This window comes from Ostrea edulis, chromosome 6, assembly GCF_947568905.1.
Source record: "Ostrea edulis chromosome 6, xbOstEdul1.1, whole genome shotgun sequence".
Lineage (NCBI taxonomy): Eukaryota > Metazoa > Mollusca > Bivalvia > Ostreida > Ostreidae > Ostrea > Ostrea edulis.
The window spans coordinates 55,646,018-55,664,060 of NC_079169.1; the positions used below are offsets into that span (position 1 = coordinate 55,646,018).

Sequence of the window (18,043 nt, forward strand, 5' to 3'; positions counted from 1 at the left end):
GGATTATAAAGCACTCTCCCTCTAACAGGTACCAACTAATAAAGCACTCTCCCTCTAACAGGTACCAACTTATAAGGCAACCTCCCTGTAACAGGTACCAACTTATAAAGCACTCTCCCTCTAACAGGTACATCTTATAAGGCAACCTCTCTCTAACAGGTACCAGATTATAAATGGAGGATATTTTATAATCTGGTACATGTTGGAGGAAGTGTGCTTTGTAAGTTGGTACCTGTTAGAGGGAAGGTACTTTATAGAATCTGGTACCTGTTAGAGGGAGGGTGCTTTATAATCTGGTATCTGTTAGAGGGAAGATGATTTATGATTTGATGATAAAGCATTTTATCTCAAAGAGGTACCAAGTTATACAGCACCCTAACTCTAACAGGAAGCAGTGTATGCTAGGACTAAAATAATTATAGCTTCTCCCAAAGTAGAACTTCTATTGTGCTTATCAAAAACAATCGTTGTCAATAGTACAGTGTACTTGGGATCAGCTGGACTTGTTACACTACAGAAATCATGGAACACACTGTTTCCATGTTGTACCTGTTTGGTTGTGAATCCCAGATGATGTTCAACAACTTGTTCAACACCTTGTTTGAAATGAAAAGACTTGTAAAGTTTACAAATTTATTATAGCACAAGTCAATATTGTTTTAGAGTAGCTGATAACAAGTAATAAGTTTTCCAATAAAAATAAATGAGTACAAGCAGAAAAGGTTACATAGGGTGTTTTTCTGATGCCATTTCTAGAATAAAGTGCACCGCCACGGCACATGATATGCCCGTCACATATTGTTAACAGTATAGATTGTACCCATTAAAACATTTTTTTATATCACCTTAATTAAATGTCACAGTGACCTTAAAGTAGGATGCGACACACCTTCTACCTAAGATGCATTAGTTGACCAATTTTGGTGATTCTAGGTCTAATAGTTTTCAAGTTATGAGTCGGACAAGTTTTTGCCATATATGGCCATATCTTCCTAATGAAAAGTCACAGTGACCTGGTTTTAATGTGCGACACACCTTCTACCCAAGATGTATCTACAGACAAAGTTTGATGATTCTAGGCCTTGTAGTATTTAAGTTACGGGTCGGACACGAAAAAGCTAACAGACGGACGGACAGACGGATATCTTCTTAATGAAAAGTCACAGTGACCTGGTTTTAATGTGTGACACACCTTCTACCCAAGATGTATCTACAGACAAAGTTTGATGATTCTAGGCCTTGTAGTATTTAAGTTACGGGTCGGACACGAAAAAGCTAACAGACGGACGGACATGAACGCCATACCATAATACGTCCCATCTTAAGACGGGCGTATAAAAAGGCTTTAAATAGTATCAGCCATCATCAGGTTGTCACATACTTTCTTTCCATGAATAAAAGCTCCTAAACTTAAAAGTGACAGGAGGCCGGTAGATAGACAACTAGAGCTCTGCGGAAAATATTTCCCCAAAATTGACCATGATCAACAATCTGTAAATATTCTAAAACACCAAAGAAGTTATTTACAATGACCCTAGCTTCAAAACTGTGAGAGGAATTAAAAGGTCAAACCGTCATTTATTTAATACATGTATATTTCCTCAAAAACTGACTCGGTTAAACCTGTAATTTTCAACAACAAAAATTTAAACAAAAATCAAAATCATAGCCACATACACATTTTCCATACCCATACAAATACTCTGCAGAATAAGGTTCTCAGTTGAATATTGGGAGAAATTTGACAAATCATGTACTTTCTATGTAATGTTTCCTCAAAATACTCAGTTCAAGAATCTGTAATTTTCTCGAACAAGGTTTTCCTATTAAGTGAACCTACAACCTTGACCTTAAAAAACAATAAGCATCTTCCTTTTATGATGATCAAATGTACCAAGTTGTAAGATTCTAGAGCTTACGGTTCAGTCTGTATCCCATCTTACAAGGTCCGGACAGACAACACCATACCATAATATGTCCAGTCTCTGACGGGCAAGTACCATAATAAGATAATCTAAAGTTATGACCCTAACAAGCTTTCACAAACTATAAAACATGAGGTGTTTGTAAAACAATTACATATAAGCCCCCATGGTGCAAAATTGAAAAGGGTTATACATATGCATAATTTGATTGATAGTAGTATCATCAATTCGAAATATTGAGCAAACAATATCTTCCTATGTCAGGAGTGGATTGACCAAGTGACCTAAAAATCAATAGGGGTCATCTACTCCTTATGCTGTACCAGGTTTGGTGTCAATCAAGCAAATAATTCTTAAAACATAAGAGACAATATATTACTATGTCCAGTTTACCCCTTGACCTTTGACCATATGACCTTAAATCTACTCCTTGAGATGTACCAGTGTACCAAGTTTGATGTCTGTCAAGCAAAGGGTTCTCAAGATATTGAGCAGGCAGTGTCTTCCTATGTCCAGAGTAGATTGACCCTTGACATTTCGACCTGAAAAACAATTGGGGTCCTCTTCTTTTCATAACCAACCCACATATGAAATATATTACGATCAAGTGAATGGTTCTTAAGATATTAAGCGGACAACATGTGGTCTACCGACCGACCAACAGGTGCAAACCAATATGCCCCTCTTCTTTGAATGGGGGCATAAATATAGTGTTATAACACTAAAAGGCTTCCATACATCTAAAAGTAACATAGGACAAGGCTAACTATAGAAACATTGAGATAGCCTAAACACTTAAACTCTGAAAAAGTAATATCTGATACTACCCTGAACCAAGTAAATTGACTCTGCTAAGGTATTTACATATTATAATGTAAAATCTAAATAGTTCCCTAACTCAATGTTATGTTCATTTCCTACTCTATGTAAAAGATAACAAACCCTGGCATTCAAATAAGGTATGGATTAGCAAACCCAAAATCTGCTCAGTTTGATCAGCAAAATGATTTGTGTCATATGACGTGAGCTAGAAGTTGGCATAAAATTGCAAAAATGCCATTTTCAATGAAAATATCCACAAATTCAGGTGGTTTTCTTATCAGAAAACATACAGTGCATGCGTCGAGCAAATTCATATTCAAGTATGTTTTTCATCTTAAATTAATACACAATATATATCATTTTTATTTTGCTCGACAAATGCGCACATCTTTTCCTGAGCAATAATCTGTATGACATTTGACAGTTTTCAGGCTTTTTTGAAAACAAGATGTGTTTGTGAAACACAAATGCCCCAGATAATGGCCAATTCCAAAGATGGTCAAGGTCACAAGGGCAAATATCTTGGTACCAGTAGAAAGATCTTGTCAAAAGAAATCATCATGTATAATACGAAAGCTCTAATATTTACCATTTAGAAGTTATGACCAATGTAAAAAAAATTAAAAGTAAGTTAAATGTCAAGGTCAAAAGGTTTAATACCAACGGAAAGGTCTTGTCACAAGGAACACTCATGTGAAATATCAAAGCTCTATCACTTACTGTTCAAAAGTTATTAGCAAGGTTAAAGTTTTCAAAAAGTAGGTCATACTCCAAGGTCAAGGTCACATGGTCAAAAATGTTGGTACCCCTGGAAAGGTCTTGTCACATGGAACACTCATGTGAAATATCAAAGCTCTATCACTTAATGTTCAAAAGTTATTAGCAAGGTTAAAGTTTTCAAAAAGTAGGTCAAACTCCAAGGTCAAGGTCACGGGGTCAAAAATGTTGGTACCCACGGAAAGGTCTTGTCACAAGGAATACTGGTGACATAAAAAGTTAGCTTCAAGCCCTGTATATAGGGAGTAAAAGATGCTTCATTTACCTCCCCTACTAGATGCTTTCTGTGATCTGCTGGATCTGGTAAAAACAATGAATCTCCACTTTCTTCTGAATGCTTTCCTTGGCCAACTTCTCACAGAGGAGCTTTGATATTGTTTTCCTTTTCCAGATAGAGTCCGTTTCTTGAATCTGAAGACAAATGTGACACCATTTTAACATGTCTCAGTAGTCCTCATAAATTCCAGTAATTAATTCATCACTAAATGTTTTAACCTCTAATTGAAAATGATTTCATATTTGAGTCTTCGCAGGGGTTTTCCTACCATTTTCAAACTGGGTCCAGAGTCCGTAGAATTGGGAAAATTGACACATAAAATGTTCAAATTGGGAAAGTATGAAAAGTATTAATTACTTTGTGCTTAGATACGTATAAATAAAAGAGAAGAAAAAACTGTTTTCACTCAGCAAAACATGATATATATTCATAGCAAAATCTGTATCAGAGATCTCATTCCTTTCTGTCTAAAAAAAATTCTAATTATGTCTCCCCTCTTCCAGGGGGAGACATAGTTTTTGTACTTCATCTGTCTTTCTGTCTGTCACAAAATCTTGTGAACACTTCTCCTATATGGCTTATCGGATAGTCTTGAAACTTTGTGCAATGCTTCATTCTCATTTGTAGATGTGCATATTGGTGGGACAGGATGATCCAATTATTTTCCTTAAAGTTATAGTGGATCTAACAGGGGTGGAAGAACAGTGTCATTGTTACATAAGGGTCCAGCAAATGAAAAGACCCAGTCCCTATTGAAAATTCCCTCTACTTAGATAACAGCTAAACTATAAGCTGATTTTCATGGTGTACAAAATGCATACCTTAAACTCTGGATATTTCAAGACAGTCCTCAAGGAAACTATTGTGAGGCAGTCCATCTTCTTGGAAGGCTGTAGTGATTGTCTTTTTTTTTTGTGTCTAGCTGAATTCTGCTGAAAGAATTTATTAGTCTCACTATCAACCTTGCCATGCATTAATTTTTTTAAAGACCACACCTGTAATCAAAATCAAAGCATTACTTGTTTCTAAATATATACATCAGTATCATCACCAACAAAGACAGCCTTGTCTTGAAACACAAGCTTAGTATAACATGAAACCAATCATTACAATGACCAATGTTTCAAATTTATTTATATTAACAGTCCTTGACCAGTCGAATTTGATCAATATTTTCATTAGTTTGTCACTATGAAGATACCGTAATTTTCCAACTCAGTCTCAGATAGACATACACGGAGAAAATTTGTGGCTGGATCGGGAATTGAACCTAGGGACCTCTGTGCAAGATTTTACCAGTTGGTGCCGTGACTACTCGTCCTGCCAGGGGTGAAATGAATCTGGGTTGTGTGTCTTCGACGGCAAAAACAAATTAAAGGGAGGAATTTAGTAGTTAGGGCTACACGGACCATGGATATCGACCTGGATAGCTTAGTGGTTAGAGCACCTGACTAGTAATGCAGGGATCCTAGGTTCGACTCCTGGTCCAGCCAAATATTTTCTCCTCCCCTATACTGCATTCCGTGACGTAACTTGCGCAGTGTTAAGTTTATACGTGTATCAAATTAAAAATCTAGGCCCACTGGCCTTCATTGTGGAATGAATAGTAGGATTGTTACATATAATGTCCGAAATTACAAACGTTCACAGAAAATACCAAAGATATGACCGAAATTAAAAATTATTGAAGTCAAAGGAGGGACCAAAATTTTTAATGTGAATATGATAGTAGATGTCATGTATTACTGAGGTCATTTTAGCTCCTCTCTCGGTAATTTTTGTCATTTTTTTGGTAATTTCTGTAAATGGTACCGTAGTAGGCTAGTTTTGGTCATTCCTGCGCTGCGGAATGACTTACCACGTGCCCTGGCCTTGTGCTTGTTTAGCCTATATTGAATATACTTACCGATCTTGCAAAAATCTTTTGATTCCCGGGTAATATGGTACTAATATCTCATGTTTTATAAATTAATATACCTCGCGGACACTACTAAAGACAGAGATATTTCCGGCACCAACGGTCTCTTCGTAGATATGTTTGGTCTATCGTCCCGCTTTCCCATATTTGATATTTTCTATCTTTTTTTGCGCAAGAGTTAGCCTATTTTAAGTACAACTTAACAGATGAAATACAGGGGCAATTAACTCATTGTATAGGGGCAGGTAACTCGTGGTCGCCGCCCTGCAAGCGGTACCAAATAGCGTTAACCTATACTTACATTGTATGTCCGAGGTAATTAAAACAAATGCGATACTTGTAACAAGCCACCTACCTACCCCACCCCTAAAAAATCAAACAAACAAAAATATATAAACAAACAGTACCACCCTCAAGAAAAATTTAAACAAACAACCCCTACTCAACCACCCACCCACCCACACACCCCCACCCCAAAAAAAGAATTAAAACAAACAAAAAACTTCATGATACACTGTAGATATGGATTATCTAACAATTCAAATTTTTAGAATAGACAAACTTCATGTAGTTGTTTAACTGGGAAGGGGGTGTAAAATACACGTTGATTAAAGTTCTGATCGTGAGTTGGACGCGATCCAGAGTACGACAATTTATATATTTCAAATCCATGTAATCTTCCACCATGACACTTTAAAGAGTTGTCTTTCTTTCTTCGATGACGAAGATCATTGTGATCTGATTAATCAAATTTATGAATCTTAGCAACAACAAAAAAAGTGTGAAATAAATAAGTTTCGATGTGTCAAATACAAATATATATGATCAATGCAGAATACACACGTTTGTTCGTTTTTGTTTTTTTTATCGTTTTTTTTTAAATTTTTAATTTTTTTTTAAATTATTAATTTTTTTTAGATAAGAGATTTAGGCCTATTCTCTTTGGAAATATTCAAGTTCAAATGCAATGAATCAAATTGATCATGAGTCGAACAGTAAAATTTCGCAATCTGATACAAAGTGGGACACTGCATGTCTAGTTTTATATCAACATTAAAAATCACAAAGAAAGTTAGTAGTATCTAAGGTACCCATGTAATTAATGTAGCAAACTATAGGTTAACTAAATTAATTGATTGTATGCAGATTGAAGTTTTTTAAAAGTAAAATTTAGGATTTTAATTAGAATTATCCCAACACAAGGCGAAAATGAATATGCTTAATCTAATGTTTACTTAGTACTTTTCACTTTATATGCAAAGTTAGAATCCCCGCAATGTTTCTTTACGGCAGTATGGAATAGTCTGAAAAATTGACTCTGGCCTTGAACAGAAAGATCGACCTTTTCCGCCAGAAAATTTAGGATTTGGAAATATGGGGTGGGAGAATTTAGAATTTTCAGGATTTGGAGATATGGGTGAGAGAATTTAGAATTTTCAGGATTTGGAGATATGGGTGTGGTGTTTTAAATTTTCAGGATTTGGAGATATGGGTGGAGATTTTTGAATTTTCAGGATTTGGAGATATGGGTGTGGGGTTTTGATTTTTCAGGATTTGGTGATATGGGTGGGAGAATTTTCAGAATATGTTGTTAATTAAGTCAACTTCTTCTCCAGAAAGTCCCTTCCCCTTTTAAAAACAATGCACGTGCTTTTGATGGAGGAACTAATCGAAGTACGGAGAATAATTTAGATATGTATTTCTATTTCTTTAATAGTAATATTTAAAACTTGCAGAGACCAAAAAAAAAAAAAAAAAAAATGAATGGTTTAGATCTACTTTGTCTTGTAAATTGTATGTATTTTGTATTGTTGGAGAGGTACACTAGCTAGTGTCTTAATCATTTTACAGACTGTAATTACATGGAACGCAAAATTAACAGGTACACTTAAATAATTGAAGATATTTTATTTGAAACATCATTAATTCAATTATTGCGCGCAACAATTCAGTTGATCAATGTGCGCATCAAATCCATCAATTGAATATGATGTGCACATCAATGTGGTGGAATTATTAAGCACAGAAATTAACCTAAGAGTTCGGTATAAACGATCTGATGATCTCTTTAACTCAATTGAAAATATCTTTAATTATTTACAACGATTTAGTAAATGGAATTAATACGCGAATCAATTCTTTCAAAGAGAGCAACAATTCAATGAAAGATATCATTAATTAATTCAATTCTGGATCGTATGTTGAATTGAACGTATCTCTGATTAAAAAAAAAACAACTCTCTTTCTAAATGAATGATGGTGCATGTCAATACACAATTTCCGAGTTGTCCAATAATTCTTTCCCTTTGTGGAACTCTTTAACACAGTGAGATGCAATAATATCAATAATGATATTATTGATATTATAAAAGAGAGATCTTTAATTAAATTGTTGAGTGTATCTAAGGAGTTGGTGATATTTGAAATGATTAAACTTGAATCTAATTTGGCATTCTATAGCGAGGCGCTGCAAAACTAGGAACATGTTTTTCCGCCACAGAGAGTCGGCAGTCTCTCTCAGTTACGTCTTTAGATCCAGCACAAAATGTTTTGTAGAAAATAATCAGTCTTTCAAATTTGTTTTACGAACTTTATTGACGCAAAAGACTACATGTCACAGACTTGGTTAAATTGGGAAGTATTACTAACGGCTGGGTGTAATTTCTTCTTCAATAAAACGCACCCGTAGATGTGATAGTGCCCCCCCCCCCCCCCCCAAAAAAACCTTCTTCCATTTTTGTTTTATATGAACAAGCAACTATTAAATGACAACTTCAACACAACCTAATGACAACATAACATCACATAATGACAAAAGCGCATTTCATAATGACGGAAGCACATTACACGATGAGATGCACACGACATAACGATAAATGCACATGACATAACGATGAGTACATAATTATGATAAAATGATTTTAAAAATGCACAATACATAATGATTAGTTTTTTGCTTTATTATAATTTTATTCACAAATAGTGAAAGGGATTGGGCAGCAGGCATATATAGCCTATTTTAGTCCTTACAAGTATACAGATCTAAATCAAGGTTGCTAGCATTAATTGTTTCTTTATTTTGACAATGTATCATGTTACACAGGTTCTCCAAATTGAAACAGTCCATTACCTTTTTGTACAAATACGAAGAGACTCGTGAAAGAAGAAATTTCAGAAACATTCTCTATATAGTCTGGCAGGTTCTTCCATAGTTTGACAGCGGGCGGAATGAAGCATTCCATATTTGATGTTGTTCTAATATGAGTAATGCTAAACTGAAAAGTACTACATGTAACTCGGAGATTGTAAAAATGAGTCGGTGGACGATATGGTTCTATGAAATTATACAAATATTGAGGCGAATAGCCATTCATGAATAAAAATAAACCCAGCAGCTTATGAATTTTTCTCCTTGTTTGTAAGAGATCCCATCCTAGTTCATCATACAGCTTTGCACGTGAGGAGTTACATCTTAAACCTGTAATTATTCTGGCTGCTTCTACTTCAATGTCTTCTAATGATTTAGTCTTTTTCTGAGCAATTATCCCAAACAACATCAGAATATTCAAGCACGGGTCTAATTAATGCCAAATGTATCTTAATCAGTGTTTTACTGTTAACCTTATATTTCAGCATTCGAAGAATATTTATTCTTTTTGTAGCTTTTTCATTAACTGAAAGTATATGGGATGTCCACGTAGCATCACTCTGAAATTGGAGACCTAAGTGGGTGTGAGATTTATCTTGAACAATTTCTGGTCCGTGTTCACCAAATTTAACATAAGGATACAAAATGTTTTTTTTTCTAGAAAAATCAATATTAACAGTTTTGTTTGGATTGAATTCAACAAGCCATTTCTCAGACAAATCATCTATATGTTCTACCGGGTACATCATTTGTAAGTGACATTGTAACATTTGTAACATCACTGTTTATAATTGCATCTAAAGAGGTATCATTAGCAAAAAGTTGTATATTATTAACTAAATCTTCAGAAAAATCATTGACATGCAAACGAAATAAAATTGGCCCCAGTGCAGAACCCAAAGGAACTCCAGCATATTGATTAGTAATGATAATAATGATTAGTGCACATGACATAATGAGAGAAACGCATCACAGTGGTAAATGCACAGGACATGAAAAAAGCACATCACATAATCCTTATTAAAATGCACAAGACCTAATTATTAGTGTTAACATGAGAAAAGCACATCACATAATGAGAGAAGTACATCACTCACTAAATAATTACAGAACACCAGAAGGCAGTTAAGGCGCTCCATAACATTTCATGATGCATAAAATCATTGGGTAGCATATTGCAATATCAGGAAATGTGATTACTTATCACCTTTTAAATGTTTTTTTTTTTTAATTAGTCTCTACAACAGAATTTCAACACCACAAACTTCAAAAGTGAGATAAAATCTGTTATGATTATTACACCGACAGTGAAACTCAGAACGCTGATTCCTAGGGTCACTCCGATGATCTGACTGGACATTCGGGGGTCACTGGCACTTATTCTTTTCCTTATACTTGACGACAGATTTGCTTTACTGAGAGTGAGATTTTTCCGGATTTCCCTCAGCACGGTTTCGACTTCATCCCTTGTCCTGACTCTGTCACCGTCAGTATTGCAATCACAGACAGGACATGGCACACTAGGGCTGCTCGTTGTGGCCAAGTCCAAATATTCTATGAATATAATGAAAATATAAGACGTTCATGAATATTAAGGATGTATGCTACACCAGTGAATTTTGATATGGATGAAAAGTGGAAGATATACATGTACATTGATGATATGAAATTGAAAACTTTCAAATTTACTTCATTTAGTCAAAAAATGCAGTTTTAGTAGAAAGCAATCTGAAAAAAAATTAAAACCCCTGCTGGACTCGAACCCGCGATTTACATTTCAGCAGTCGACATGCTAATTTACTGAACTACTCAGCTAGGCGATGATTTATGAAATGAATAGACAAATATTGCTGATATCTATATTTTCCTTCATGTTTTAAAAGGAAGTCAGCCATTATGACGATGTAGAGTACATCCTTAAAGGGCACCTGAGTTCGACAAAATGGTAACTACATATACTATGAACAGTGGCGAATCCAAGATTTCCGAAAAAAAATTAGGTAGGTCACATGTGAAAGTCAAGTGTTAGCCAAAATACTCAGTCGTTTGGGGTGCCAAATCTGGAATTTAATTTGCAGTATTTTTTATAATTTCAGTATGTTCTGTGCAGGGCCAGTTTGAATGTTTTTAACCTTATGATCTATCTATCTATGCAAGTATTTGTGGCGAAAAAAGAGGGAGGAGCGCCCCTCTAAATAATATTACCGGGAAATGATCTGGTACTCACTGATATATATTGTCAACAGAGGTCTTCCGTTTGATAACTGAAAGTCTATGTGCATGATTAAAACTGGTCACCAGTACATCCTCTGAGTTGTCCCCCCTACCTCGGGTGCTCCTATTATTCGAATCCACTAAAGACACGTCACATGTATAACTTCCTTAACACCGTTCCTGTCCCACCCCTGATTCTCACTCTTCAATAATCATTTTCGAGTGCCGCTCTTTTTTAAGGTTTTGGAACACATGCCCGACCCCAATGTAAATGTATTACATGAAACAATAATGATATGGAATACCTTTTAATGATATGACACAAAAACATATGGGATTACCCCCACCCCTCAAAAAATTATCATAGAATTTTATGAAACTGCTGGTCAACGTTAAATAGTGATTTAAACCCATATTTATCACAAAATGTTCCTATGAAACCACCGTTATTTTGCATTATTCACAAATCTTTACTTGAAAATTCAATGGACAAACATTACCCCCAAATCCTTCAAAAACTTTTTATTGGTGCCGATGAACATTTTTGTTTGATACAGAGTACTCTTTAGTAGTAAATTCAAACCGAAGCAATATAATTGCCTGTGCTTTCATCAAATAAAAGAAAATCCCTCAAACACAGCAAAATACCGCATCATTTCATGCATCTAATGTCTTGGGTCTCCCATGACCTTAATGCTTTGCTTACGTGGGATTTTTCTCATTATTAGATCAAACAACAATGTACATCGGTCATTAATACATGAAATGCACCAATGAAAGAACTCTTTGGATTTAAATTGTTTGGTACCAGTAATGTTTCCCCCCTTGAATTTTTAAGTAAAGATTTGTGAATAATGCAAAAAATAAAGGTCTTTTCCATAGGGACATTTTTATGGTAAATATGGGTTTTTAACAATATGAACACATTTACAAACACTTTTTGGGTACTATAGTATCCTATGTCCTTTAACCTTTGCATCTTCACCTGGAAGTCCAAGCTCTGTGGAGGCCATTTTGAACTCGCAACGATTCAATAAATTAGTAGAAAAGACTGTATAATCCTTAGAGTGTTTAGTCTCATTACAAAGATACTACATGCCAGTCTTGGTCAAAAGTTGTGCATACAGTTTGTTATGTTCAGTGAAGTACATGTGCACTAACGATGTCTCACCCGAGTATCGCTCGTGTTATATTTACATGTACTTCATCTAATTTCCAGATGGGTTTTATGATCAGCCCAATGAATCGTCCCATTATAATGCATGACAATGAGGACAAGTAACATACATGTATATTTCTGGTCAGAGAAAGATATATTATTATACATTGTACAAAATCAGAGGATGAAAATAAAAATGGAGGGGGGACGCCTAAAATCATGGAGGTCAGACTAAATCATATTTCAAATAAAATTTCTGAGTTATACTTTTCTATGTTTCACGCATAGTAATACTTAAACAAGAAAGATGAAATGTCAGCTGTGTAGAACGGACTCGCAGGTACTGAGTAACTTTAGTGACGTCCGAACGGATTTTTGCCACCTTAGCAATTCTTGTAAACAAACTTCGAAGACAATAGAATTATTTCTGTAACATAAACTTGAAGCCAAATATTGTAATAAAAATAATTATATGATGAACCGTTCTGGCGTGGCTTTGCAAAAAGTGAACATTTTGAATTTCTACAAATATTCCTTCTTTCATGCAGTTTTTGTTCACGTCTTTACCTATTGAAGCACTCGTCATACTGTTATTTAGTGAATTTAAAAAAAACTGAAGCTAAAATGAAATAAAATAATACAGTAATTGAGAATTATAAGTCTTACGATTAACTGGTTAATTACATGTAATCGGTCAAAAGAATTTTTAAATATGACGACATGTAATCGGTTACCAGATTTTCACCCCAGGGTATTGTCATCCCCACTAACTAAATATTACTACTGTGTTCACAAACAAGATACTTCAGTGTTTGCACCTCTGGTGTGTTTGCTAAACACTTTTCATACCGCGTACAATGTTTAGGGGGGGGGGGGGGGGGGGAGCTAGTGGAGAAGTCTGCCTTAATAAGATTACTAGTGGGAGAATATGTTATGATTTTTTAAAATTATATTTTTACAGTTTATTTTATTTCAGGTTTTTTTTTAAATATATTACATTATTGTACATTTCTGATCTCCGATATTTAGGCCTAATTTAAGACCTCAACTGTACGCAAAATAATCGTGTGCCGCAAATCGAAGGTTATCATAGGGGCATCTTCACAAGTCAAGGGTTATTGATTCGTTACCTCGCACTAACCCTTGACATCAGTTGCTATTTAAAAGTTGGGCTCGAGAAGAAGGATGACGCAATACGCTAAAATTAATCAGCCAATGGGATTTCTTGTTTCAGATGAAAGTTTGGTAAGGGAATGAACAGAAAGTAAAAAATGGCGTCCGTTGACGAAAAGATATGTGAAAAATATTAGTGTGAGGTAACGAATCAATAAACCTTGACTTGTGAAGATGTCATAGGGGGTGGATTTGATTCAGGAAATGCATTCGATTTCCTGGGCCAACCTGAATATCTTTAATGTCTGATGTGTTTATCTGCTAGAACGGTATGAGGTGCCGTTTTAATATTTTTGAGGTATTTTCTGATATCAAAAAAAGAATTATTGATATCAATAATTCCAATTCCTGATATCAAAAAATAATTCTTGATATCAAAAAATGATTTTCTGATATCAAAAAATCGAATTCTTGATATCAGAAAATAAGGTTGATTTTCTGATATCAAAAAATCGAATTCTTGATATCAAAAAATCATTTTCTGATATCAAGAAATCGAATTTTTGATATCAAAAATGTGATTTTTTGATAAAAAAAAAATACATATTCTTTTTTGATATCAAAAATTCAATTTTTGATATCAAAAATTCGATTTCTTGATATCATAAATAACTTGATTTTCTGATATCAAGAATTCGATTTTTTGATATCAGAAAATCATTTTTTGATATCAAATAATATAATTTTTGATATCAGAAAATGACTTTTATTATTTGATATCAAGAATTCGAATTTCTGATATCAAAAAATGATTTTCTGATATCAAAAAATATACTTTTTGATATCAAAAAATGATTTTTTGATATCAGAAAATACTTCAAAAATATTAAAACGGCGCCTCATAGAACGGAACCAATTTAACCTCCGAGTCCCGCACATGTTTTGCAACTTTGAGTTTGTTGCTACTTTTAAGTAACTTACTCGAGGAAATATTTGGATTTGCAATGTTTGGAAATCTGTGATGTACATGTATTCAACGGCAGTGTTAGGAGATAATGGCTAGGCTGTAATGTATCAATAAGCGATTTCAAGGTATCACACCGGTAATTGTCCAATCAAAATGAACTTATTCAATTGTAGTTCCATATATTTAAAGAAATATTTTTTTTCCTTGCGCGATTTTTCTCATTTCCTCTTCTTCTTTTCTCTTAATTTTTGTACCCCTGATTAGGACATTTTGTGTAATTTGAAGAAATACAAAGGAACTATTTGCTGTTGGTAGCTGAGGCTACTTCCTGAGGTGCACTCCGGCTGTTTACACACATGTGAAAAACACGTGGATTTGAGGGTAGTCTTGTTTGCGGGTAATTTTTTTTCGAAAATGCCGCGTAGGGTGTTGTTTTTCTGGTGTCGGCAGACGAGATAGGTAACATAGAACGTGTCTGACTGCATTATTCGGCATCAATTTTGTAAACTGATTTTTAATGATTTTTTCCCCTCTATAGTAATATATAGTGAAAATAATTACCGGTGTGATACCATAAATGTTAGCCTGGTTCCCGAGGCCTTCCGATACTCTTTACCGGAAGTTCATATGTACCGTCCCACACGAACGATAACTCTTACATGCTCTGGTAAACTTCAAAATCTTCGCTCATACATTCACATATCATTAAAAAGTCTAAACTAAAATTCTTTTTCACAAAATATGTACTGCATGAAAAAATCTTCCGTCAAATATAGTAATATATAGAGAAAAATTACACTTTAGTTATTCAAAATTTGAATTCAAATCGCAAGTAATACAATATCTTAAAAAAATCTAACCCCGACAAATAACTCTGTTGAGAGAGTCACAACGATTGGCCTGTAGATGGAGGTGTGCTTTGCCAGAATTCCATATGAGCACCACGCAGGTGCCAATCTTGTTCTTGGAGGAGTTGTTCAAGGGCACTTCGTAGATATTCCCAGTGACTCTGCTTCCAATTGTCTTATTACTAAGTACATAAAGGTCAGTCCAAATCTTAACGCCGTCCTCAAACGTATTCCTGGAATATAAAAATGTCGCAGTTGCCCATCTGTTGCAACGTTTCGGAATTTAATTAAGCTACACTCAACAATTACGATATTCATTACCTTCCAACTTCCGTGTAAACATAGTTACTTTCGTCTATGTTTAACTGATAAAAGTACAATATTTTGTAGGTTACAGTTTCTGTCCCCTCTTTACTGCACACTCTAAGTGCCTCGTCGTAAGAATACATCCAATCTTTGTTATAAACTACAAGAAAGTTTTGGAATAATGATAAAACAAAGATTAAGTCAATACTCATCCCCCTTCCTCTTTGAAGTTTTTCACCTCATTTTTATACTTAGGTGAACAGTTAATGATTAATTTTCATGGAGTTTTGCTTTTCATTGTTATATGGAGTTTTGCTTTCATTGTCTGCAGCCCTTCACCAGTAATGGTGACGTCTCTATATGAGTGAAAAATTCTTGAGTGGGACGTTAAACAATATAAAACCAATCAATCCTTGTTTTATTGATATAGGCATACCCTCTAGCTCCCCCCCCCCCTCACGATAATGTCGTATGATAGATATATCATACGTACCAAACTCTGATTTTTATCTTATGATAATTACATACCAAATTCTGATTTTACATCTTATGATAATTACATACCAAATTCTGATTTCACATCTTATGATAATTACATACCAAATTCTGATTTTATATCTTATGATGATTACATACCAAATTCTGATTTTATACCTTATGATAATTACATACCAAATTCTGATTTTACATCTTATGTATGGCACGCCAAATTCACAAAAATGGGCTAAACATAGTTTCACAGTTGATAAACTAGGTTTATCGACTGTAAATTATAGTTTACGAACTGTAAACTATAGTTAACGATTCGTTAACTATAGTTTTCATCCGTAAAACTATATTTAACGGTTGTAAACTATAGTTTACAAATGCTAATCCAAGTTTATCTGTCTTTAAATAAACGTTAACAATAGATTTTGCTGATAAATACAGATTCACATTTGTAAATCATAATTTACATTCGTTAACTATAGTTCACAATTGTTAATCCTAGTTTCACAAATTGTGATACTATATTTATCAGACTTGTAAACTGTATTTTACAATCGTGAAACCGTATTTATCAGATAAACTATATTTTGCAATCGCTAATGATTGTTTTCATTGTTAATTATAGTTTACGCTTGTGAAACATGGATTATCTGTTAACTATGGTTTACAGATGTGAAATATAGATTAAAGTCGTTAACTATAGTTTACGGACCGTAAACCTAGTTTATCAACTGTGAAACTATGTTTAGCTCATTTTTGTGAATTTGGCGTGCCATACTTATGATAATTACATACCAAATTCTGATTTCACATCTTATGATAATTACATACCAAATTCTGATTTTATACCTTATGATAATTACATACCAAATTCTGATTTTATATCTTATGATGATTGCATACGAAATTCTGATTTTACATCTTATGATAATGATATACCAAATTCTGATTTTATATCTTATGATAATTACATACCAAATTCTGATTTTGTATCTTATGATAATTACATACCAAATTCTGATTTTACATCTTATGATAATTACATACCAAATTCTGATTTTATACCTTATGATAATTACATATCAAATTCTGATTTTACATATTATGATAATTACATACTCTGATTTTACATCTTATGATAATTACATACCAAATTCTGATTTTACATCTTATGATGATTACATACCAAATTCGGACTTTGATTCTGTCGATCTATCGGTAGTTGTCTGTGGTACCTGTAACGCTGATTCTGTCGATCTATCGGTAGTTGTCGGTGGTACATGTGACGTTGATTCTGTCGATCTATCGGTAGTTGTCGGTGGTACATGTGACGTTGATTCTGTCGATCTATCGGTTGTTATCGATGGTACATGTGACGTTGATTCTGTCGATCTATCGGTAGTTGTCGGTGGTACATGTAACGCTGATTCTGTCGATCTATCGGTAGTTGTCGGTGGTACATGTGACGCTGATTCTGTCGATCTATCGGTAGTTGTCGATGATACATGTGACGTTTGTGTTACTTTGAGAAGAAAAAGTAACTTCAGGAAATCCATTTGAACACAATCAAACTAACTAGTATTTAATAGGTTTCTTCTTCATAAGTTCCATCAAGAGAAGTGGTATTGATATGTACAGCGACAGTAACGTTCTTTACCCTTGATCATACGTTTATTCGGTTGAGTTCTCAAACATGTAATTTGCATAATGATTTTCCCGCAAGTTTTATTGACACTCATAATTAGTCCGTTCTTTATGTAGAGCGTGATCTCCTTGTCAATAAATTTGCTTTGTGATGATTGCTAAATGAAACTGAATTTTCAAAATCTAATGTCTTCCCTCGATACGTTTTTACTTGTATTACAAGTCGTAATTAATTACTTCCTTTCTTCCATTGTCTGTTTTCCGGTATATATATCACGTAATACGGCATGTTTTGTAAACTGATTACTGTTTCAATTTTACTAAAAGTGTTCGAGTAATTAGAGATATTGTGCATAAGTCCATACTCAGGATACTCAAGAAAAGTATGCCATTGTGAAACCCTCCTGTATGACGTGTAAAACAATATCATGCAAAA

The 18,043-nt window shown here is 34.2% G+C and overlaps 1 protein-coding gene and 1 long non-coding RNA gene across 3 annotated transcripts; both read right to left on the bottom strand.

The window, feature by feature from the left end:
- Positions 1–619: 619 nt before the first annotated feature.
- LOC130046859 (uncharacterized) lies at positions 620–6,210 on the bottom strand. 2 transcript variants are annotated; one of them, XR_008795894.1, is made up of 4 exons: positions 5,708–6,210; positions 4,623–4,733; positions 3,790–3,935; positions 620–1,836 (listed from the first exon to the last, which is right to left on the bottom strand). It is a non-coding gene; the product is annotated as an uncharacterized LOC130046859 (long non-coding RNA). The 2 variants fall into 2 exon arrangements; XR_008795893.1 differs by lacking the exon at positions 5,708–6,210 and having other exon boundaries at positions 4,623–5,485.
- Positions 6,211–8,485: 2,275 nt separating this feature from the next.
- LOC125648258 (uncharacterized) lies at positions 8,486–17,633 on the bottom strand. Its single transcript, XM_048875234.2, has 4 exons — positions 17,150–17,633; positions 15,490–15,634; positions 15,181–15,401; positions 8,486–10,421 (listed from the first exon to the last, which is right to left on the bottom strand). The coding sequence occupies exons 1-4, from the start codon at positions 17,517–17,519 to the stop codon at positions 10,099–10,101; spliced, it is 1,059 nt and encodes a 352-aa protein (XP_048731191.2). The 5' UTR covers positions 17,520–17,633; the 3' UTR covers positions 8,486–10,098.
- Positions 17,634–18,043: the final 410 nt, after the last annotated feature.

Bases quoted from the DNA above. Each gene is read 5' to 3' on its own strand.
- LOC125648258 (XM_048875234.2), bottom strand. From the start codon at position 17,519: ATGGATTTCCTGAAGTTACTTTTTCTTCTCAAAGTAACACAAACGTCA. The intron at 15,402-15,489 runs GTAATGAATATC...TTTATATTCCAG, and splicing joins GTTTACACGGAAGTTGGAAG to GAATACGTTTGAGGACGGCG. The intron at 10,422-15,180 runs GTTAGATTTTTT...TTATATTCATAG, and splicing joins CAACAGAGTTATTTGTCGGG to AATATTTGGACTTGGCCACA.